This window comes from Pristiophorus japonicus, chromosome 5 (genome assembly GCF_044704955.1).
Source record: "Pristiophorus japonicus isolate sPriJap1 chromosome 5, sPriJap1.hap1, whole genome shotgun sequence".
NCBI lineage: Eukaryota > Metazoa > Chordata > Chondrichthyes > Pristiophoridae > Pristiophorus > Pristiophorus japonicus.
The window spans coordinates 221,454,255-221,478,970 of NC_091981.1; the positions used below are offsets into that span (position 1 = coordinate 221,454,255).

At 43.2% G+C, this 24,716-nt stretch overlaps 1 protein-coding gene across 1 annotated transcript in view; it reads right to left on the reverse strand.

Moving 5' to 3' along the window:
• Positions 1 to 24,716, reverse strand: part of LOC139263963 (uncharacterized) — a 697,384-nt gene that overhangs the window by 592,296 nt on the left and 80,372 nt on the right. The window contains exon 8 of the mRNA XM_070880058.1: positions 10,152 to 10,220. Within this exon, the coding sequence (XP_070736159.1) occupies positions 10,152 to 10,220 (69 nt within the window). The remainder of the gene's footprint in view (positions 1 to 10,151; positions 10,221 to 24,716) is intronic.

Consider the following 24,716-nt stretch of genomic DNA (forward strand, 5'->3'; position numbering starts at 1 on the left):
AATTTCTAAAATGTATTTTTTGAATAATTTTGAAATTTCATAACTTAATACATGGGTTACTAGCACTTGAGTGAAATCCGTTCAGCTACTGGCCGTCTTCTCAAATACCACTTCACGTGATTCTACAATAGAAATCCTATCCTTTGGTCACAATGAATACTGTCATAGAGGATCAATACCGTGTGACAGTCAAACCAAATAACACATGCAAGACCAGTAAAACGTAGGGCACAGTATTTGTTGATTTACTGTAAACACCCAGTTTTATCTGGAGTCACATGCTCGAAGAATAATGACAACAGCTTAAGAGTGAAGACTTACTCCAGATGTTATTCTACTCATGGAAAAAAAATCTATTGGGGCTCACTTTTAACTTATGGGTCTTTCATACTATTGATGGAACTGCAGCCTCTTAAAAAGCAACTGCTTAAAATGAAGGTAGAAAAATATAGATCCAACAGTTTTAAATATTGTCCTCCATGGAAATATATCTAGTAATAACAGGTTATTAATTACACAGCAGCGCATAGTTTTGTTGAGGACCTTACCAGTGTTTGGGGCAATAGTAATGCCTGCTTATTCATTAAGCTTTGGGTTTATTTATCTAAAACAAGTTCATTTATTGCTAATCGCACAATAATTGCTAATCTTCTATCGGTCTCATCACCTCATAATGGGTCCAAATTTGGCCAGTACAGATTTCTGCCGCACTCACCACAGGTGCGCTGCTTTTGTAGAACTCCAAGGGCGCCAAAAATCTTCTGGCCGAGTTTGGCCGCTCCCCAGCCTCTCCTCGATGGTGGAGTAGTGTGGCAACTGGATTCGGGGGCGGAGCTGCTGAAAACAGTGCTAGAATGTGTGCGCACGTGCAATAGCTCCTCGCCCCCAGAATCTGTGAGAGTGTGCTGCACGCTGTGTGGGAGGGGCCGAAGCGCACCGCCCCTATCCCTGGCCAAATGGGCTCTCTCATCGGCGGCCCGCTGCCTTCCTGGGCCGTGTTTTGGTAGGACTTCTATTTTTTTATTTGTTATTGATTGATTGATTGCTTATTACTTTGGTCTTGGTGCTTTAGGTGCAGGGTTCCTTCTATTTGTTATTTGTTAATTAATTGCTTATTACTTTTTGTGCTTTGTTTCGTGCTTTGTCAGTCTTGGTGCCAGGTGCAGGTCCTCTCAGCTTCCTTGTATTTTTTTTACTTGTTATTGAATGCTTATTTTTGTGCTTTGTTTAGTGCTTGGTGCTTTAGAGTGTACTTACCTGCGCTGATTTCTTAACTCTCCGCAAGGGTTTTCTGTTTGGCCACAAGTGGCCACATACACTGGCCTAAGTTAGTTTGGAGCAACTATTAGCTGTCCAAACTGGCTTAAATGGCCAAAACAGCCAAAACTCCCCAGACACCACTGAAACCATCATTAATTGACTTGTGAAGAGGCACATTTGCATCATGAGGGAAAGATCACTTTCTTACTCGGTTTCGCACAGATGAACCAAGATATAAATTTACATTCCAGAAGAAATCATTTTAACAGCATCTATTTGTATTGTATGGAGCCAGATGTGACTAATCCAATGCTCTCCTGGCCAGCCTTGCTATCTGCATCCTCCATAAACTTCAGTTAATCCAAATTCCTGTTGCCCATATTCTATCCTGCACCAAATCCCACTCACCTATCACCCCTGTACTCCCTAACCTCAACTGGCTTCTTATCCTCCAACACCTCTAATTTAAAATGTTTATTTTAGTGTTTAAATACCTTCAAGGCCTCACCCCTCTGTATCCAGCCTTATAACTACTCCCACCCCAAACTCTCCACTCCTCTCACCCCAGCCTCTTGTGCAATACCCCTCCATTCTCCCCACCATTTGGTGGCCGACCCTAGCTGCCTCAGCACCACGTTCTAGAATTTCCTCTGAAAACCCCTCTGCCTCTCCACCAATGTTCCCTGTAATTCTCCTGTGACTGGCTGCGCAGCCGATTCAAATTTTCGCGCATGCCGGTTTCTCCTATGTAAAAGCCGGTGAGCAGCCTGTGCAAGATCTCCAGACTGCTGCCCAGCTACACAACTTAACAAAATGTTGTTCTCCACCTCCCTCTCCTCCATTATGACCCTTCTTCTTCTGATTTTAGGTCACCATTCTCAATATCTCCTTTGGCTGAGTGTACATCTTTTTCCTCACTGCTCTGTGAAAGACCTTGAGATACTTTTCTACGTTAAAGGCGCTATATAAATGCAAGTTATTGCTGTTATTGTAATAAATATGAGTACTTATGGCAATGCAGGGTTGACATCTCGCATAAGAATTTTTATGGAGTTTGCTGTTCAGGAAAATACATTGTAACAATGTGAAAAAAATAATGAAAAGAAGCCCAAATACTCCCGAGTACAGACATTAGGCACGTTAGAAATAGCTTGATCAGTATCTACGGATATTATTAAGTTCAGACATCTGTTACTAGAAAACTTCTATTCACAGTGAATTGCTTTTTCTAGAGATACTAGAAAACCATAACATAAATCAGAGAACAGTCACTATATCTTCAAAAGAATTTTTTTAAACATATTAAATTGTACAGAGGAGAAGAGATTAGTTTTTATGTATCATTTTCCGATGGAGTATCTTTTTTCCAATCATTATGAATGCTCCATCAGAATAGGTTCATCTAAATACAACCACATACTTTGTTATAAATCTCAAATATTGCTGATATAGAAATATTTATTCCAAATACTACAAATTGCCTGCTGGTTTACAAGGTTTCATAATATATATTACCTGCTGTTACCACCAAGATTGATTCAAGTCACTAACTGTTACAAAAGCGAGATCCTACAATGTGGATTACACATGTAGCACTCCAAGACTACCTAAATTGTATCAATTAAGAATACTTTAATTCAGAATTCAAACTGTTTTTACAGGATTTTAGATAATGATTGTTCTCAGATGGACACACAACCTTAGATGTCTTCAAAGATTATAGGTTGTGACCAGCTTGATCTACACAACAATCTTACAAAAATGGATATATGGGAAGTTTATGGAGAGTCTCTGAAAACACATTTTTTGACAAAAACTGGTTGCATATATTACTGGAATTAGTAAATTCCTTAAAAACAAAATGTTGAAGCATTGTATAAGTTTCAAGTGAAGTTTGTTTACATTGATATGCTGCACTGATGAGGTACATTTTGACCTTTCTATTCGTCAAAACAGGTAGTTTATAGCATATGCAATTATTTAATAGTAATGATTAACTGAACTTAGGAACGGTGTTTAGTGTTTCAGTCTTGAAATTTCAAGTTTATATACTGTTCAATTCATAAGTTTAAAAAGCGAGTGTTATATTGCTCCCAGCATAACAATTAATAGAACCACAGAATAATAATCACATTGTATACTCATAAAGAGGCATTACCTGAATATGTAATGCAATTGCATTAAGCCAATTGGAAATATGAAAGGGATTTGCAAACTTTAATATAAAATATTACCAACATTAATTGCCAACAGGCTCAATATATTTAATTCCCTCAGTAGAATGGGATACATAAATACCCATTAGATGTTAAACCAAAATCAGTCACTGTGGTTGATTACCTGCTAAACCACTGCTTTCCATCACATGACATATTTATCCTACATTAATGAAGTAAGATGAAAAGGCATTTGACACCAATTTTCTTTGTGGACAAGTTATGAGAAATTATGTTTTAAAAAAAACTGAAGAAACTTACTATTTCTGCTGACAGCTATTGCAATACTTTAAGTCATTTTAATGGAGTCCTCTGCTTTTACAGTGAAGATGCTGTTGATGAGTGAGCAGAAGCAGGCATGGGGTACGCATCATCCAGTATTGTTAACTGATTTGTGTCAAACATAAATACCTGGTCAAAATCTGGCATGCTATAATCTAGATGAATGTTACAGGTACAATGTCTGAAATACGGCAACCTCGGGACCGAGACAGTGCCGGTTTTCGGATTTTGCTGGATTTCGGACATCGCTGTTGGCACTCCGCGCCGTCCACCGATCCTCTGCTCCTTGCCGCCAGCCACTCCACTGATCCTTGCCGATTCTCGGCACCCACGGACCCCCCAGCGCTGCATTTTTTAACCGATTTTTAACCGGTTTCCTTGGTGAGGCCTCACCTGGAATATTGTGTTCAGTTTTGGTCTCCTAATCTGAGGAAGGACATTCTTGCTATTGAGGGAGTGCAGCGAAGGTTCACCAGACTGATTCCCGGGATGGCAGGACTGACATATGAGGAGAGACTGGATCAACTGGGCCTGTATTCACTGGAGTTTAGAAGGATGAGAGGGGAATCTCATAGAAACATATAAGATTCTGACAGGACTGGACAGGTTAGATGCAGAAAGAATGTTCCCGATGTTGGGGAAGCCCAGAACCAGGGGACACAGTCTAAGGATAAGGGGTGAGCCATTTAGGACTGAGATGAGGAGAAACTTCTTCACTCAGAGAGTTGTTAACCTGTGGAATTCCCTACCGCAGAGAATTGTTGATGCCAGTTCGTTGGATATATTCAAGAGGGAGTTAGATATGGCCCTTACGGCTCAAGGAGTATGTAGAGAAAGCAAGAAAGGGGTACTGAGGTGCATGATCAGCCATGATCTTATTGAAAGGTGGTGCAGGCTCGACGGGCCGAATGGCCTACTCCTGCACCTATTTTCTATGTTTCTATGTCCCTCGCCGCCCGATGTCAGCATCTTGGCCACCTCAAAAATGTCCGATTTTCGGACAATTCCGGTTTTCGGACAGCCGGATTCAAGACGTTGTACCTGGAGTAGCTTATTTAATTTCCGCATGCGATGCTCACGTCAGCTTTGACATCCTGCGCAAAGCTGCTTTAGCACCTTCAAACTGTTTAAAGTTCCCAGGCCTGGAGGAATGGAAATGGCTGCTCTCGGATTGGTGGATTTTGCCCCATCAAGGAGCAACCCTTAAGCAGTCCTCTGGGTCCAGCAATTTTCGAAGGATCAAGCAATCTCTTCTGTTCCCTGTGTAGCTTTCGTGGTCCCAGCCAGATTATATTCTGCTGCCACTGTTCAAATGGGAATATTATTGAAGGTAATGGAATCTTTCCTAAAGATGCACTGTGACCTAAAGGTGAAGAGAGCAGAGGAAATGAGATGAGGGGAGACGAAAAGAGAGGAGACGGTAAGGATGGTAAGGAAAGACACAGAGAGTCAGATAAGAGAAAGGATCAGAAAAAAGGGTGGGAAGATGAAAAGATAGGGAGAGAATGAGAAGAGGAGAGCAAAATAATCAACTGTAGGGGGAGGATGAAGGAGGGAAAGGGGTGAGAATGAGAGGAAGAGTTGGACGGGGAATGAGAACAAAAGGAAGGGGAAGTAGAAGGGCCTCACGGGGTTTTGTTTTTGTGGGTGTCATGCTTTTGAATGGGAATCGCACAATCAGATGTGGCTTACTCACTGGTTTTAACAATTTGTCATCAGGTTGGACATCTCTGATCTAGGTCACCAAAATCAAGTGATTCCAATTTAAGAATGTAATGAGAGACTAGTTTCATCACTGCAAATATTATTGATCAAAAAAAACATAATCATACATACTCCAGTGACAAGCCTTTACCTTTAGCCACATTATTCAAAGTGCACATTTTTTTTACAACTTGGCTCCATTTCCAACTGTACTGCAATGAGCTTTCAACACATTATGAAAGCTGTATTAAATAAAAATTACATTTGCAGGGATGTGACTAAACATAGAAGTCAACTCAAATCTACCACATCAGTAAAGTCCGTGCAGTAACTCAAATATTACCTATACCTTCAGTCTCAGTTAAATCTTAATTAGTCTCTGCAGTAGAGAACTACATCCTATCGTGAGTCAATCTAGCTGTGTGACACACTCACAATAGACCACAAGGTTTGCATTTTACTACTGATCAATAATCCATGCAGCCAAGTTGCTTGGGCTAATTTAATAGTAGAATATCATGCATGGCTAGTGCTTCAGAGAAACATTGGAGACCTGTATCTAATACTCAGTAATGTTTGTTGCCGAGTGATATCTGAATTGATGTAGATTACAAGGGTTAACTTACAGCCTCTGACAATTTCATCTTCAAGGACACATGAAGATTGAAAGTCTCTTAATCCATAAGGGCAGAAATAGAGTAAAATGACATAAAATAACCAACTAAAAACAACATAGTCTTTATAGCTTTTGATTATATAGGAACATAGGAACAGGAGTAGGCCATTTAGCCCCTCGAGCCTGTTCTGTCATTCAATTAGATCATGGCTAATTTGTGACCTAACTCCATATACCCGCCTTGCCCCATATCCCTTAATACCTTTGGTTAACAGAAATCTATCAATCTCAGATTTAAAATGAACAATTGACCTAACATCAACTGCTGTTTGTAGAAGAGAGTTCCAAATTTCTACCAGCATTTGCGTGTAGAAGTGTTTCTTAAGTTCACTCAAGAAACAAAAGCAAAATATTGCGGATGCTGGAAATCTGATATAAAAACAGAAAATACTGGAAATACTCAGCAGGTCAGGTAGCATCTGTGGAGAGAGAAACAGAGTTAACGTTTCAGGTTGATGGCCTTTCGTCAGAACTGGAAAAAGTTAGAGATGTAACAGGTTTTTAGCAAGTCATCATCATCATCACCATAGGCAGTCCCTCAGAATCGAGGAAGATTTGCTTCCACTCTTAAAATGAGTCCTTAGGTGGCTTAACAGTCCAATATGAGAACCACAGTCCCTGTCACAGGTGGGACATATAGTCGTTGAGCAAAAGGGTGGGTGGGACAGATTTGCTGCATGCTCTTTCCGCTGCCTGTGCTTGATTTCTGCATGCTCTCGGCGATGAGACTCGAGGTGCTCGGCGCCCTCCCGGATGCACTTTCTCCACTTAGGGCGGTCATTGGCCAGGAACTCCCAGGTGTCAGTGGGGATGTTGCACTTTTTCAGGGAGGCTTTCAGGGTGTCCCTGTAATGTTTCCTCTGCCCACCTTTGGCTCGTTTGCCGTGAATTAGTTCCAAGCAGAGCGCTTGCTTTGGGAGTCTTGTGTCTGGCATGCGAACGATGTGGCCTGCCCAGCAGAACTGATCAAGTGTGGTCAGTGCTTCAATGCTGGGGAGGTTGGCCTGCTCGAGGACGCTAATGTTGGTGCATCTGTCCTCCCAGGGGATTTGTAGGATTTTGCGGAGGCATCGTTGGTGGTATTTCTCCAGTGACTTGAGGTGTCTACTGTACATGGTCCATGTCTCTGAGCCATACAGGAGGGCGGGTATTACCACAACCCTGTAGACCATGAGCTTGGTGGCAGTTTTGAGGGTCTGGTCTTCACTCTTTTCCTCAGGTGGCCGAAGGCTGCACTGGCGCACTGGAGGCGATGTTGGATCTCGTCGTCAATGTCTGCTCTTATTGATAATAGGCTCCCGAGGTATGGGAAATGGTCCACATTTTCCAGGGCCACACCGTGGATCTCGATGACTGTGGGGGGCAGTGCTGTGCGGCGAGGACAGGTTGATGGAGGACCTTTGTCTTACAAATGTTTAACATAAGGCCCATGCTTTCGTACGCCTCAGTAAATATGTCAACTATGTCCTGGAGTTCAGCTTCTGTATGTGCACAGACGTAGGCGTCGTCCGCGTACTGTAGCTCAACGACAGAGGTTGGGGGTGGTCTTGGATATGGCCTGGAGATGGCGAAGGTTGAACAGGTTCCCACTGGTTCTGTAGTCCCCTCAACCGAGACTCTGCGTTTGATTCAAGTGTTCTCGACTCCACCCCGCAGCATGCTACTCGCCACCACCTCGGTAAAACCCCAACACTGCACGAGATAGAAAAAGCTGTAAGACAGCTTAAGAACAACAAGGCTATGGGAGCGGATGAAAGCCCTGCTGTGGCACTGAAGTATAGCGGAGAGGCACTACTCATACGAATACATGACCTCATCTCTCTCATCTCTTATCGCAGCATGCCGGGAGATCTCAGAGATGCAGTGATCGTGACCATCCTTAAAAAAGTGGACAAGTCCGACTGCGGCAACTACAGAGGAATCTCCCTGTTATCAGCCACTGGGAAAGTCATCGCTAGAGTCCTCCTCAATCGTCTTCTCCCTGTGGCTGAGGAGTTCTTCCCGGAGTCACAGTGCGAATTTTGTCCCCTATGGGGCACAACGGACATAATTTTTGCAGCGCGAAAGCTGCAGGAAAAATGCAGGGATTAGCACCAGCCCTTATACATGGCCTTCTTCGACCTTACAAAGGCTTTTAACACTGTCAACCGCGAGGGTCTATGGAGTGTTCTCCTCCATTTCGAATACACCCAAAAGTTCGTCACCATCCTTCGCCTGCTCCACGACATCATGCAGGCTGTGATCCTTACCAATGGATCCATCACAGACCCAATTCATGTCCGGACCGGGGTCAAACAGGGCTGCGTCATCGCCCCAGCCCTCTTCTCAATTTTCCTCGCTGCCGTGCTACACCTCACAGCCATTAAGCTCCCCGCTGGAGTGGAACTTTAAGCAAGTGTAGGGGCAGGGAAAGGAAGGAAGGGAGGAAAGAACAAAAGGGAAGGTCTGTGATAGGGTGGAAGGCAGAAGAGATTGAAAGACCAAAGGGATGATGGTGCAAGGTGAAAGGAGATGGTCACGGAGCAAGTTAGGAAACAAAAGATGAGTCTAGATAGGGTGTAAAGGGAAACAGCATGGGAAAGAAAGAAAAAACTGAAAAAAAGAGAGAAATAAATAGGGGCAGGGGTTATTGTCTGAAATTGTTGAACTCAATGTTGAATCCGATAGACTGTAAAGTGCCTAAACAAAAGACGAGGTACTGTTCCTCGAGCTTACGTGAGCTTCATTGGAACAATGTAAGATGCTGAGGACGGAGAGGGAGTGGAGCGGAGAATTAAAGTGACGGGCGACCGGAAGCTCGGGGTCACGTTTACAGACTCAAAGGAGGTGTTCTGCAAAGCGGTCACCCAATTTGCGTTTGGTCTCCACAACGCAGAGGAGACCACATCATGAACAGCGAATACAATATACTAAATTGAAAGAAGTAGAAATAAATTGCTGTTTCACCTGGAAGGAATGTTTGGGGCCCTGGACAGTGGGAAGGGAGGAGGTAAACGGGCAGGTGTTGCATCTCCTGCGCTTGCACGGGAAAGTGCCATGGGAAGGCGGGAGGGGGTCTTTGGGGGTGATTTAGGAGTGGACCAGGGTGTCGTGGAGGGAGCCGTCCCTTCGGAATGCTGAAAGGGGAGGAGAGTAGAAGATGTGTTTGGTGGTGGGATCACGCTGGAGGTGGCAGAAATGGCAGAGGATGATCCGTTGAACGTGAAGGCTGGTGGGGTGAAAGGTGAGGACAAGGAGAACCCTATTGTAGTTCTGGGAGGGAGGGGGAAGGGGTGAGAGCAGAAGTGCGGGAATTAGAAGACACGGTCGAGTGCCATGTCTACCACAGTAGAGGGGAATCCTCGGTTGATCGGAAGCACTAGTATAGAAGGTGGCGTCGTTAGAACAGATGCGATGGTGACGGAGAAACTGGGAGAATGGAATGGAGTCCTTTCAGGTAGCTGTGGGAGTCAGTGGGCTTTGTTCCCTGCCCCTGCACTTGCTTAAAAACCTGTTACATCTCTAACCTGCTCCAGTTCTAACGAAGAGTCAGAGATCTGAAACGTTAACTCTGTTCCTGACCTGCTATTTCCAGCATTTTCTGGTTTTATTTCACTGCTGAAAGGCCTGGCTCTAATTTTTATACTCTGCCCCCAAGTCCTAGACTCCCCAACCAGCAAAAATAGTTTCTCTCTATCTACCCTATCAGTTCCCCAAAATATCTTGAAAACTTCAATCAAATCACCCCTTAATCTTCTAAATTCCCGGGAATACAACCCTAGTTTGTGTAATCACTCCTCGTAATTTAACCCTTGGGGTCCAGGTATCGTTGGGTAAATCTACCAGAACGTAAACAGCGAAAAGTACAGCACAGAGTAAATTTCCAAACCTCAGAAGTGGATTTCTGCTGCCTAAATAGGTTTTTTTTCTCAATGTTACTTTTTAGTTTGTGACAACTACACTAAATATAATAACTGCACTGGATTCTTTCATGTCTATTACATAAAATGGAGAATATGATCCAGTAATCCTACCTCATATTCGTGAACTTCAATCAACAGCTTGGCTGCAGATATTCTGGATTCATATGGAGGAAACAAATTCTGAAACAGGAAGTAGGCGACACATCAGCTCGTTTCATTGTATCAACCAAAGCAAATATGTCTATGTAGGTTCTTGAGCCTGCTGCAACACATTTAAACAAGGACATTCCAGGAACATTTGATATACTTTTATCATAGGAATTGCATAATTATCATGGGAACAGAATTTCCACAATAGTCTGAAAATAGAGTTCAAGATCTTGCTTGTGCATAACCATCTATGTGAGCACTCAATATCTTTCACAATATCTTTGTCCTGCCCAATCCGGTGTCCTTACCGCAGTTACCAAACATTCCCCTCATCAAGATAAAAATAAACAGGATTGAAACAGTCATGATCTTACTGAATGGCGGAGCACGCTCAAGGGGCCGTATGGCCTACTCCTGTTCCTATTTCTTATGTTCTTATACGACAACAAAGAACTGCAAGAAAAAAGAATAAACTACAAAGAAACTAAAAAGACAAAAAGTTTTTTTTTATAGCAATAGTACTATTTATCTGATAAAAATATTCAGCAAATATCGGTTCTAGCAAAGGGTCATCAACCTGAAATGTTAACTCTACCTTGCTCTCTCCACAGATGCTGCCAGATGAATGTCTTCAGCATTTTATGGTTTTGTTTCAGCAAATAATGTGCCTGTCCCATATTGGACTCATATATAGTTTAACTAACAGTTCATGTCAGGAACCCCACACTGCTCTGGTCATACTTCACAGACATCTGCAGGATTTCTGATGGAGCAGTTTGCTGACAGTGGAGACCCAAAATGATATTTCTCCGTGGTGCTAAAATTGATTCTGTCCATTAGGCCTGCTCTGCTATTTTATTAGCCAGCCGCTCCATCTGTTTAACCATAATTTCCCACCTTTCTCCAAGCCTCTACCTCCCTCTTAAGCACCTCAATCAATTCTGCATCGATCTATATTCTTCCCTTCCTAAATTGGTGTACATACACACTTGAAATTAACAGCTGTGATAGCTGCCACCAAATATAGGCAACAATGAGAAATCTTCGATTCATCCATTTGATTCGTGCAATATTAAACTACTGTATTTGTGTGTATATTTTTTCTAATAATTGTAGTCACAGTTAGCCATGGAGCTCAAGATTTTAACTATCATACATTATTACAGTTTTTGAGAGCAGAATCTGGAGGTTGTTGAGCTGCATGGGAGGAAAGTGCATCTCATGCACCTCAATAAGTCATGCAAGTGGAATACAGAATGAGAAATGTATCCAACACCTTATATTTTTGTTTTGTAGTATTAATGCTGTATATATGATTTTTTTTTAATGTACAAACAGTTAAGATTCTGAAAATACAACCAAAGCCTTCAATGCAATCTCCATTACCAATTAACCTCCTCAATTAGCTCTACAAAACGAAGGAAAAAAAGATTTCCTGGAGGAGACTAAAGGCCCAGAATTATTTAATTATTGTGCCTCTAACAGGATCAAAGCAAGGTTAGTGACATACATAGAGCCAAACCTATTTAATATTTTTCTTTCATAAAGCAAGTTCAATTTAAACTGCCAATGACTTCACGTCATTTTCTCTACCTGCAATGTACTATAAAAAATGTATTTTCATTAAAATGTTTCACTCTACCCAGAGAGAAATAAAGAAAGAAAGACTTACATTTATATAGCGCCTTTCACGACCAGACGTCTCAAAGCGCTTTATAGCCAATGAAGTATTTTTGGAGTGTAGTCACTGTTGTAATGTGGGAAAGGCAGCAGCCAATTTGTGCACAGCAAGCTCCCACAAACAGCAATGTGATAATGACCAGATAATCTGTTTTTGTTATGTTGATGGAGGGATAAATATTGGCCACGACACCAGGGATAACTCCCCTGTTATGCTTCAAAATAGTGCCATGGGATCTTTTACGCTCAGCTGAGAGAGCAGACGGGATCTCGGTTTAATGTCTCATCCAAAAGACGGCAAATCCGACAGTGCATTCTACCCAGAGAGAAATAAAGAAAGAAAGACTTACATTTATATAGCGCCTTTCGCGACCGGACGTCTCAAAGCGCTTTATAGCCAATGAAGTATTTTTGGAGTGTAGTCACTGTTGTAATGTGGGAAAGGCAGCAGGAGGGAGAGAGAGGAGGGAGAGGAGAGGAGAGAAGGAGAGGGAGAGGGGGAGGTGGGAGGGACAGGGAGAGGAGGGGAGAAGGAAGGGAGGGAGAGGAGGGGGAGGGAAGGAGGGAGAGGGAGGAGGGAGGGAGGGAGAGGAGGGAGTGAGGGAAGGAGGGAGGGAGAGAGAGGAGGGAGGAAGAGGGGGAGGGAGGGAGAGAGGGAGGGAGAGGCTGAACGTGCCAGGCCGGACTGCCGCCGCTGACGACACTTCGGGCTGGGCCCGCCCCCAGCGAGATGCCAGGCAGACCCCACCAACGACGGGGGTATGAGGAAGAGGGGGAGGGGGGGGAACAGAAGAGGGGGGGGTAAAGAGGGGGGGAGAGAAGGGGGAAGGGAGGGGGGAGAAGGGGGGGGAGGGGGAGAAGGCTGAATAGGAGAAAGGGAGGGGACAGGCAGCTGAACGAGAGGGAGATCCGAGTCCCGATTTTCGCCCATTCGGCCAGTGCCAGGCCCCTCCCACACAGCCTCGGGCACCTGGAGATACTGCACATGCGCGCACACTCTAGCGTGCATATGCAAAGGTCCCGGCACTGAAAACAGTGCTGGGACCTGGCTCCGCCCCCGACCCCTTGTGCTGCACCACGCCGAGCATGAAGACTTCCCAAGGAGTCCGGAGAATCACAAGGTAAGTTTTTGCGCCCTTTTTCTTCCAGAAAGTGGGCATACCTTATCGAGATGTGCTGTTTTTCCAGAGGGCGGAAACTTGAGCCCAATCAGTTGTAGAATATTAACATTAAAATAACAAGCATCACTGTTGATGCAATTCGTTTTAAAATAATACCTTTTCTAAAATGCATGAATTTAAAAAGGCAGGTTTCAAAGGATTGAGAGATGGGTCAAAAGAAATTAACTTTGAAATATTTCAACTGAGGAGAACTAGAATATTCTTAGAACAGTAATATTGCAAGATGAATGTAGATGCAAAAAAAAAAATAGGTGTAAGCTAGTCATGAATTGGGTGATTAAAATGGAAGGATATTAGTGAATCAGTGGAGTTTTTCCAGCAATCCAGAAAAATTCATGGTTATTTTTCTGGCTGGTACACATGACTTTTAACACCTTCTGAAATGCCTACCAAGTCACTCAGTTGCAAACAATTGCTACAAAATTCAAAAATTATGAAATATAATCAGATGGACTTATTGCAATGACCCAGGCATTGCATCAGGATAAGGTTTTGGCTATCTCAGCCCAGGCAACCTTCACTAACATTTGGGAACCGGTAATCAATCTGGGAGAACAGTTCAACAATCAATTCAAGCAACAGCCTTACACTGCCATAATCAAAGAATAATATTTTCAGCCAACATACCAAACTCCATCACGATGGTAAGTCCATAAGAACATATGAACATAAGAAATAGGAGCAGGGATAGGCCATATGGCCCCTCGAACCTGTTCCGCCATTTAATACGATCATGGCTTATCCGATCATGGACTCGGGTCCACTTCCCTGCCCGCTCTCCATAACACCTTATTCCCTTATCGTTTAAGAAAATGTCTATTTCTGTCTTAAATTTATTCAATGTCCCAGCTTCCAAAGCTCTCTGAGGCAGCGAATTCCACAGATCCACAACCCTCTCAAAGAAGAAATTTCTCCTCATCTCAGTTTTAAATGGGTGGCCCCTTATTCTAAGATTATGCCCTCTAGTTCTAGTCTCCCCTATCAGTCGAAACATCCTCTCGGCATTCACCCCGTCAAGCCCCCTCATAATCTTATGCGCTTCAATAAGATCATCTCTCATTCTTCTGAATTCCAATGAGTAGAGGCCCAACCTATTCAACCTTTCATCATAAGTCAACCCCCTCATTTCTGAAATCAACCTGTGAACCTTCTCTGAACTGCCTCCAAAGCAAGTATGGAAACCAAAACTGCACACAGTATTCCAGGTGTGGCCTCACCAATACCATGTACAATTGTATTAAGACTTCCCTGCTTTTATACTCCATCCCCTTTGCAATAAAGGCCAAGATTCCATTGGCCTTCCTGATCACTTGCTGTACCTGCATACTAACCTTTTGTGTTTCATGCACACGTACCCCCAGGTCCCGCTGTACTGCAGCACTTTGCAATCTTTCTCTATTTAAATAATAACTTGCTCTTTGATTTTTCTCTGCCAAAGTTTATGACCTCACACTTTCCAACATTATACTCCATCTGACAAATTTTTGCCCACTCACTTAGCCTGTCCCACCAGCAGGTCAGATCAACCAGAGATGGGACACAGTGCTATACAGTCAGAGGAGTGGCTCTTTGAATCCTCAATGTCGACTCCGGACTCGATGAAGTCAGGTCAAACAAGGTCACAGACATCTCTGTTGATCAGAACTTCACGCTCTCCTTCCCTCAACTGACAAATGTTGAGATGGAGTATAAAAGCAGGGAAGTCTTGCTACAGCTACACAGAGTATTGGTGAGGCCACACCTGGAATACTGCGTGCAGTTTTTGTTTCCATATTTTAGAAAGGATATACTTGCTTTTGAAGATTCACAATGTTGATTCTGGGGATGAGGGGATTGACTTATGAGGAAAGGTTGAGTAGGTTGGGCCTCTACTCATTGGAATTCAGAAGAATGAGAAGTGATCTTATCGAAACGTACAAAATTATGAGGGGGCTTGACAAGGTGGATGCAGAGATGTTTCCACTGATGGAGGAGACTAGAACTAGAGAGCATGATCTTAGATTAAGGGGCCGCCCATTTAAAACTGAGATAAGGAGAAATTTCTTCTCTCTGAGGATTGTGGATCTGTGGAATTCGCTGCCTCAAAGAGTTGTGGAAGCTGGGACATTGAATAAATTTAAGACAGAAATAGACAGTTTCTTAAACGATAAGAGGATAAGGTGTTATGGGGAGCGGGCAGGGAAGTGGACCTGAATCCATGATCGGATCAGGCATGATCGTATTAAATGGCGGAGCAGGCTCGAGGGGCCATATGGCTTACTCCTGTTCCTATTTCTTATGTTCTTATCACTTGGAACATAAGAACATAAGAAATGGGAGCAGAGGTAGGCCATTTGGCCCTTCGAGCTTGCTCCACCATTCAATAAGATCATGGCTGATCTGATCTTGGGCTCAGCTCCACTTCCCTGCCTGCTCCCCATAACCCTTTACTCCTTTATCGCTAAAAATCTGTCTATCTCCGCCTTAAGTATATTCAATGACCCAGCCTCCACAGCTCTCTGGGTTGGCGAGTTCCACAGACTTATAACCCTCAATAAGAAGAAATTCCTCCTCATCTCAGTTTTAAAAGGGCGACCCCTTATTCTGAAACTATGACCCCTAGTTCTAGATCCCTCCATGAGTGGAAACATACTCTCTGCATCTACCTTGTTGAGCCCCCTCATTATTTTATATGTTTCAATCAGATCACCTCTCATTCTTCTGAACTGCAATGAGCACAGGCCCAACCTGCTCAACCTTTCTTTGTAAGTCAACCCCTTCATCTCAGGAATCAACCTAGTGAACCTTCTCTGAACTGTCTCCAATGCAAGTATATCCCTCCTTAAATAAGGAGACCAAAACTGTATGCAGTGCTCTAGGTGGAGGAAGATATGAAGTAAGCAAGTGCACAGAATGTACTCTGGCTGGGAGACTTCAATGTATACCAGAGTGGGTCGGTAGTATCATAATGGACTGAGTTGGCCAAATTCTGAAGGATATAGCTGCCATATTGGGCCTGTGCCAGGTGGTGAGAGGACCACCATAAAGTACTTAACTGACTTGACCTTGTCCTCATTGACCTGTGACACAGTGTCCACAAAAGCATTTGTGGACCGCACAGTCCTCACAAAGCTGAAGTCTCATTTTCACACTGAGGTTATTGTCCATCATGTAGGGTGGTACTACCTCCGTGCTAAGTGGGACAGGCTAAGTACAAACCTACCAAACCAAAACTAGGATCGATGAGGTATTGTGGACCATTATCAGCAACAGAATTGACTACCACCATAATCTGCAACCTCATGTCCAGCACATCCCTTACTACTCAATCACCACAAAGTCTGGAAACCAGCCCTTATTGAATATGGAATATCGATTCGATGATAGGTGACCCAGTTACAGTAATATGGCTTTCCCTGGCTCAAGAGGAAATGTTAAAAGGATAATGATTCAAAGATACTAGGGACAATTGTTGACTCCTAATGGTAAGTTCTGATGGATTGCAACTTCAACCAGAACATGGTTCTTTAAGACCAAGCCGAGACGAAGTATTTCTTGTTTTTCTTTAATGACAGAAAATTCCCAATGTAACTTAAGCTTGCGGTATTTAAACGTTGCAAAAACTTCTTCATGCTTTAGACCCATCATGCAATGCAAATGCTTTCTTTGGCTCATGAGAGAGATTTAGGGCTAATACGAGGTAAATTTGTGGTAAAAAGGGAATACATGCACTTATCAAAGAACAACGGCTTCTGGCTATACCTTCTTCTCTTAGGCAGTCCCCTGGAGTCGAGGATGACTCCCTTCCAAACTAATATTATGAGTTCTAAGGTGACTAATGAGTCCTATGCGGGATCTATAGACTCTGCCTCAGGTGGGGCAGATGGTGGTTGAAGGGACGGGTGGGTGCGTTGCTTAGTTTGTCGTACACTCCTTCCGCTGTTTGTATTTGGCTTCCGCATGCTCCCGACGAAGAAACTCGAAGCATTCGGCGTGTTCTCGAATGCTTCTCCTCCACTCTCAGCGGTCTTGGACCAGGTATTCCCAAGAGTTGATGAGGATGTTACATTTTTTCAAGGAGGCTTTGAGGACGTCCTTGAAGCGTTTTCTCTGCCCTCCTGGAACTCGCTTGCCGTGACGGAGCTCGGAGTAGAGTGCTTGTTTCAGGAGTCTTGTATCAGGCATGCGGACAATGTGGGCCATCCATCGCAGCTGATTGAGCGTGATCAATGCCTCAATGCTGGGGATGTTGGCCTGAGAGAGCGGACTGTTGGTACGCCTATCCTGCCAATAGATCTGCAGGATTTTTTTGAGGAATGTTGGTGGTACTTCTCCAGTGCTTTGAGGTGTCTACTGTACATTGTCTGTGACTTTGAAGCATATCACTGCTGCTCTATTGACCATGAGCTTGGTGCCGGTTTTGAGGTCTTGGACTTCAAACACTCTTTTCCTCAGGCGGCCAAAAGCTGCACTGGCACACTGAAGGCGGTGTTGGATTTCGTCATCGATATCTGCCCTCGCTGACAGAAGGCTCCCAAGGTCTCATCGTGGATCTTGATAAACGGGGGACAGTGCTGTGCGGTGGAGGCAGGTTGGTAGAGAACCTTTGCCTTAATGTTTAATGTAAGGCCCAGACTCTCATACGCTTCAGTGAAGGAATCAACGATGGTTTGGAGTTCAACCTCTGAGTGTGCACAAACGCAAGTGTCATCTGCATACTGTAATTCAATGACAGAGGTTGGAACAAACTTGGTTCTGGATTGGAGATTGAACAATTTTCCGTTTGTCCTGTAGATTAGCTCCACTACAGCCGGGCGTTTGTTAAAGAAAGATTGAAAAGAGCGTTGGTGCAATAACACAGCCTCACTTGATCCCGGTCTGCACTTGTATTGGGTCTGTGGTGGATCCGTTGGTCAGGATCACGGCTTGCATGTCATCGTGAAGCAGGCGGAGGATGGTGACAAACTTTTGAGGACAGCCGAATTTGAAAATGACACTCCATAATCCCTCTCGGTTGACAGAGTCAAAGGCCTTTGTGAGGTCAAAAAAGGCCATTTACAGAGGTTGATGCTGCTCCCTACATTTTTCTTGAATTTGTCGCGCGGTGAAGATCATGTCCGTTGTGCCTCTTAGTCCGCATTGCGACTCTGGGAGGAGCTCTTCAGCCACTGAGAGGAATCAATTGAGGAGGATTCTTGCAATAACCTTCCCTGTAACAGACAGAGGGAAACTCCTCCGTAATCACTGCAATCGGACTTGTCTCCTTTCTTGAAGATGGTCACGATTACGGCGTCTCTGAAATCCCCTGGCATGCTCCCCTCCTTCCAGGTAAGAGAGATGAGGTCATGGATTCGTGCCAAGAGTACTTCTCCACCATGCTTTAGTACTTCGGCAGGGAGTCGATGTGCTCCAAAAGCCTTGTTGTTTTTTAGCTGGCGGATGGCCTTTTCAACCTCATGCCAGGCTGGGATTATGCCGAGACAGTGGTGGGTAGCATGCTGTGGGATGGAGTCGAGGACACTTGCGTCAAAGACAGAGTCTTGGTTAGGGAGATCTTCAAAGTCCTTGATGAGCACCTCTCCGTTCTTAGCTCTTAGCGGGATAGGTCCTTGGGCCGTAGATGGTCTTGACTGCGCTAAAGAATCCTCACACGTCATGATTGTCAGCTAGTTGCTGGATCTCCTGTTCTTTATGCCACGAGTTTTTTGTGGGACCTCAGCCTTCTGTTGTCTATGGATCTGTTTTCTTTCCCTCGAGTTGTGGTGATGTTTCCAATTCAAGAACGCCTTGCGTTTATGATTTATTACTTCCTGGTCACTCTCATCAAACCAGTCTTGATGTTTTTTGGTAGAGTAACCAAGAGTTTCTTAACAGGTGCTAATTACGGTGGACTTGAGGGCAGACCAGGCACTATGGACACTCTATGGCTCCAGTTCATTGGGAGTCGTCAGATTGGATGTGAGTCCTTGACAGAATAGGGCTTCCTTTGCAGGGTCTTTTGAGTCCTTCAGCATGGATTTTTCTGCAGCAACGCTTCTGTTGCCGCCGCCATTTTGAAGCTAGGTTGCTGGAAATAACGGAGCGGATTAGGTGGTAATCAGTCCAGCAGTCGACAGCTCCTGTCATGGCGCGGATGATGCGAACATCCTTACGGTCCCTCGCTCGATCTCTTTGCCAAAGCCCCTCCCAGCTAGATTGAGCAGCAGGGGATGTCTGGTTTGGATCACTGGACTTTGACGTCTAGAACATCAAGGTGACTGGCAGGTTCTTTCACGAGGCTGAAGGATGTGCATCATATAGCTGCTGAGGAAACGCAGACTTTGGATAACTGCTTTTGAAAGTCATTACCTGGAAGTTGGTGTGACTACCATGACTGCGAAACAACCATCTGCAGCATTTGTGGAGAGAGGAAAGTAGATCCAGCCCTTGTCTATGTTGAGTTGGCTGATCGCAAATGAGGGCAGTAGTAATAATCCGAATATCCCTGGGTTGCGGGGGTAGAGACAGAAAAATCAGCCAGGATTTCTGCCACATCACTATTCAGGGACCCTGAATATCAGAGATAAGAACAGGATCAAGGTCAGGTCCGATGCTCCACACAGTCAAACAGCAAATCAACTCTCTAACAGATGCTTGCAAGTGAATAATGCCCACTTGAGCCAGATATCAAAGGGTGCCTGTGGAATCACACATCGGCAAGGAGTCAGTCGATGGCTTTAGGAGATGAGGGCAGGAAAAAATTACCCCAAAAACTCTTTAAATGTGAATACAGACTTGAACATCCCTTGATCCATAGGGTATTATTCTGAGTTAAGAAAGCTGTTCTTAGCATGTGCATCTCCAACACACATTGTATTACTCTTAAGGATAGTTCATAGAGTCTACTGTAATAATACATCTGCCTACCACTAAGTGGTTTACCATAGCAATTCTCTTTCTGATTTGAGGATATTACAGCTTGTTTTGACCATGCAAGATTATATTCTAATGACTAAAATCCTCTTCTGTGGATCAAAAGATCTTTGATCCTTTGAGATGTCACTTCAAAGAACATATGGTTTAGTAGCTCCCTTAGTTTGGAGTGCAAGTTCTTGCATTTTATACAATAGACCCAATTTACTGTGCGAAAGACTCCAATTTTCAAAAGCACCTAGATCAGAGAGAGGAGATTATATGGAGAAAAAAGGTCTGTTTATATGCAAGTTGCAACAGAACAAAAATATAGCATTTAGTTCAATCAAAAGTCTTCCAAGTGCACTCAATTTTAATGAAAGTATTTTAGTTGCAATGATGGAGCACGCACGAAAGAAAGGCATTTATAGAACTCACCAAATCTCCTAAACATCTCAAAATGATTTATACTGTAAGTTACCTTGAAGTGGTAATAAGTGAAGTAACTCCATTCTTGAGTTATAAAAGTAGGAGGGAGAGACAGGAGGGAGGAAAGGGTCCCACAGTTTTCACATTTTGGAAACGAATGCACTCTAAGACTTTGTAATGAGTCTTGACTTCAATACATTGTGGAGGTAGAGAAGAGGAGGAGCATATAGCATGGCGTTTATCCTGTTTAGAAGTATAATGGCATCAACAAAATTGAAAGAGAAAGAAAAGAGCATAAGAAAAAGAACTACAAAAAAAATTTTAAAACAAAGGAACAAATAACTTGCATTTACATTTGGCATGAGGAAATCAAGCTACTTCGAGGTAGCTTCAGCAATGGATGAGATGTGGAAATTCCATTTGAGGTCAAAGTACGTAGTGAAGCTAAGAATGTCAACTGATCAAGGAGGATTCAGGGTGAAGACAAAACATGGTAGTGTTTTTGCTAGAACTGGAAAGGACAGGAAGCTGTGCCTTTGAAGAACTGAAAGAAACAAAATGTTCATTTACTCATCGAAGGACATAGAGGAAATTAAATGGTTGTGATTCAAATTGTTGCACTGCCAGAGGACTAAAGATTGTGCACACTAAGGGCATGCAACTTGAAGGAAGTTGATGAATGCAGAGTGTAATGGTCAGTGAGGAGTGGATAGGATTGGTTGATGCGTAAAAGAGGGCATTGACATGTAGAGTGGGAGTAGGACAGTGTTCTGGGGAAACGCCTGCATTAATGGGAAAAACAAGTCAGAGTATCAGTCATGAACTAGATCAGAGTGATTTCCAAGGACAGTAGATGGTCACACATATAGCTTTGAAGATTAAGGGTTTATAATAAGTTAAATCGTAATAGGTGGTTTCCACTGATTGACAAGGCAGCAACGAGCGGGCAAAGTTAATCACAAAGAAGTTAAGGACCGGTTAGAAAAAAAATCTTTATACAGAGGGTAGCTAAAATGTGGCATTCTCTGCCACAGACCATTATTGGAAGCAGGTTCCATCAAATTATTTTAAGGAGAATTAGATAATTGCTTGAAAAAGAGGAATATTAAACGATATGGATAACATGGAGAATGGACCATGTGGATTTGTGGAGAAAAATGGGATGAATAGCCTGTAAAATCAAGAATGAAGTTTATAAATGGGCAACCACTTTTCTGTTTTGGAAATGATTTTTCTCTTTCTTTGATTGTTCATTTTATCAACACTCTTTATTTGTTTTTTTAAATACATTTCTTTTGCTGCTATTTGTCTATTTGCCTCTTCCTGCTTTAGAGGAATCAAAAGTAATGAGGGAGGAAGAGAAAAAGGAAAACAAGTGGAACAATTCAAAGTGAAAACCAGCAAGAAACTGGAGATAAAAGGCAGAGTGGAAATAAGCAGAAAGAGTACAGAAAATAATCAACCCAGAGAAGATCTCATCACTTCCAACTGTGGACATCAATAACGTTTAAAATGGTTTCTTGAAATTACAATCTAGGCAAACATCAATACGACAAAACCTCAATATGTATGGTGAAAGTCTGCAGTTAACAAAATAAATTTCAACACTTTCAAATGTCAAATCTACAGAATTATACAGACTTGGCTCAAAATGCATCACTTCATTAGGGAATTTAGGGAATTTAAAACAGTTCCTTCTGCACACTGTCATTTTCATAATACTTGGAAATTAACATGGCTGTATGGGATCATTTTTTTTAAATCCGCTGTCACTGGAAAATAACTGCTAACCTTGGATACATCAGAGAATTTAATGCAAAATTGAAAAGGATTAATTTCTATTCAGTGACATTTCTAAAGAAAAAGTTTTAAGATCAACCTCTCCTTTTCAATTTTACCTTGTATCTAAACACCCAATTAAAATGCCATCGCCATATAACATTTCATGCACGTCCTTACATACATTTTTTAAAAGGCTTCAATGTTGTGTATTTTAAGGACATGTCACCTCATGCATAGAAATTATTAACTTGCTTTCTGTAGTATATCAAATCAAGGCATCCTTGAAACACTGCTCTAAAGAACGACTTACATTAGCTGGTGACTGAAGGTGTGAAGGAATACTCGAGGATAAGGCCTCACAGTGGCCTTTCCTGACCACATTAACATGAATTAATTAAAAAAATTATTATTTTCTGTAACAGAGCCTCATTTAGGGTACTTCCTTTTCTGGCTCCCACGTTAGTTGACATTGTTAACGGTTCTCTCTCCTCAGGTACTGTCCACTTCTCCTTCAAATCTGCTGTCATCATCCCTCTCCTCAAAAAAACCCTTGACCCCACTGTGCTTGCCAGCTATCGCCCCATCTCCAACCTCCCCTTCCTCCCCAAAGTCCTTCAACATGTTGTCGTCTCACAATTTGTGCCCATCTCTCCTAGAACTCCATGTTTGAGTCTGTTCAATCTGGTTTCCGCCTCTGCCACAGTATCGAGACGGTTCTCATCACAGTCACAAATGACATCCTCTGTGACTGTTACTCACTAAACTATCCCTCCTCGTCCTTCTCGACTTGTCTGCAGCCTTTGACACGGCTGACCACTCCATCCTCCTCCAACGCCTCTCCACCACTGTCCAGCTGGGTAGGACTGCACTCGCCTGGTTCCATTCTTATCTATTTAATCATAGCCAGAAAATCACTTGCAACGGCTTCTCTTCTCACTTCCGCATCGTTACCTCTGGTGTCCCCCAAGGATCTATCCTTGGCCCCCTCCTATTTCTCATCTATATGCCGCCCCTTGGCGACATCATCCGAAAACACTGCGTCAGTTTCCACATGTATGCTGACGATACCCAGCTCTACCTCACACCACCACTTCTTTCTACCACTCCACGGTTTCTAAATTGTCAGACTGCTTGTCTGACATACAGTACTGGATGAGCTGAAATTTTCTCCAATTGGGAAGACCGAAGCCATTGTCTTTGGTCCCCGTCCTAGTCACCAACTCCATCCCTCTCCCTAGCACCTGTCCGAGGCTGAACCAGACTGTTTGCAACCTAGATTTGATATTTGATCCTCAAATGGGCTTCCAGCCACATATCCATGGCATAACTAAAACTGCCTATTTCCACCCCCGTAACATTGCCCATCTCCGTCCCTGCCTCAGCTCATCTGCTACTGAAACCCTCATCCATGCCTTTGTTACCTCTAGAGTTGACTATTCCAACACACTCCAGGGCTGGCCTCCTTCATTCTATCATACGTAAACTTGAGGTCATCCATAAATTGCCAGCCCGAGTCCTAACTCGCACCAAGTCCAGTTCACCTATCACCCTTGCGCTCGTTGATCTGTATTGGCTCCCGGTTAAGCAACGCCTCAATTTCAAAATTTTCAGCTTTGTTTACAAATCCCTCCATGACCTCGCCCCTCCCTATCTCTGTAATCTTCTCCAACCCTATAACCACCCCCCAACCCCCCCCCCCCCCAAGATATCTGCGCTCCTAAAATTCTGCCCTCTTGAGCATCCCTAATTATAATTGCGCAACCATTGATAGCCGTGCCTTCAGCTGCCTGGGCCCCAAGCTCTGGAATCCTTCCCTAAACCTCTCTGCCTCTCTTTCCTCCTTTAAGACGCTCCTTAAAACCTACCTCTTTGACCAATCTGACATAATTTCTTCTTGGGTGTCAAATTTATTTTTTTTGTCTTATAACACTCCTGTGAAGCGTCTTGGGATGTTTTACTACGTTAAAGGTGCTATATTAATAGAAGTTGTTGTTTGACAAAAAGAATCAGGGAAGCCTGAGTGCCATTTTCCCTTCTGTAAAATAGAAACATCAAGATACCATCCAATTACTTAGTGTCAGGATTTTAAACTGCCTGTGTTCCTTAAACAAACGGTGTATACTATGTTTCCTTTCAGCATTTTCTTGTTTAAATGTCTTTGGTGCTCAATTCACGTAGGTTGGGACAGAGCACAAAAGGGGATAAAGAGTACAAATAGTGATGCTGAGAATATACAGGACAGAAGGGGCAAGACACAACACTTTAAATCATCTACAAGTACATGAAATAACCAGAAATAGACTATTAGTAACATAGTAACATTTTCAAATTACATTAGTATCTTCAAATAGTGAATATAAACCATTAAAGCAGTGTAATATTGTTATATAGAATTTATAACATATTTGGTTGGCTCGCACAGAAATTGCTATTTTTTGGGTTGACGTAAATTGAGACACGTAGTTCAGGTGCAACGTCCCGAATCCGGACTTCCGAAAACCGGAATTGTCCGAAAACCGGACATTGGCGAGCGGCGAGGAGCAGAGGATCGGTGAGGTCCGAAATCCGGCAAAACCCAAAATCT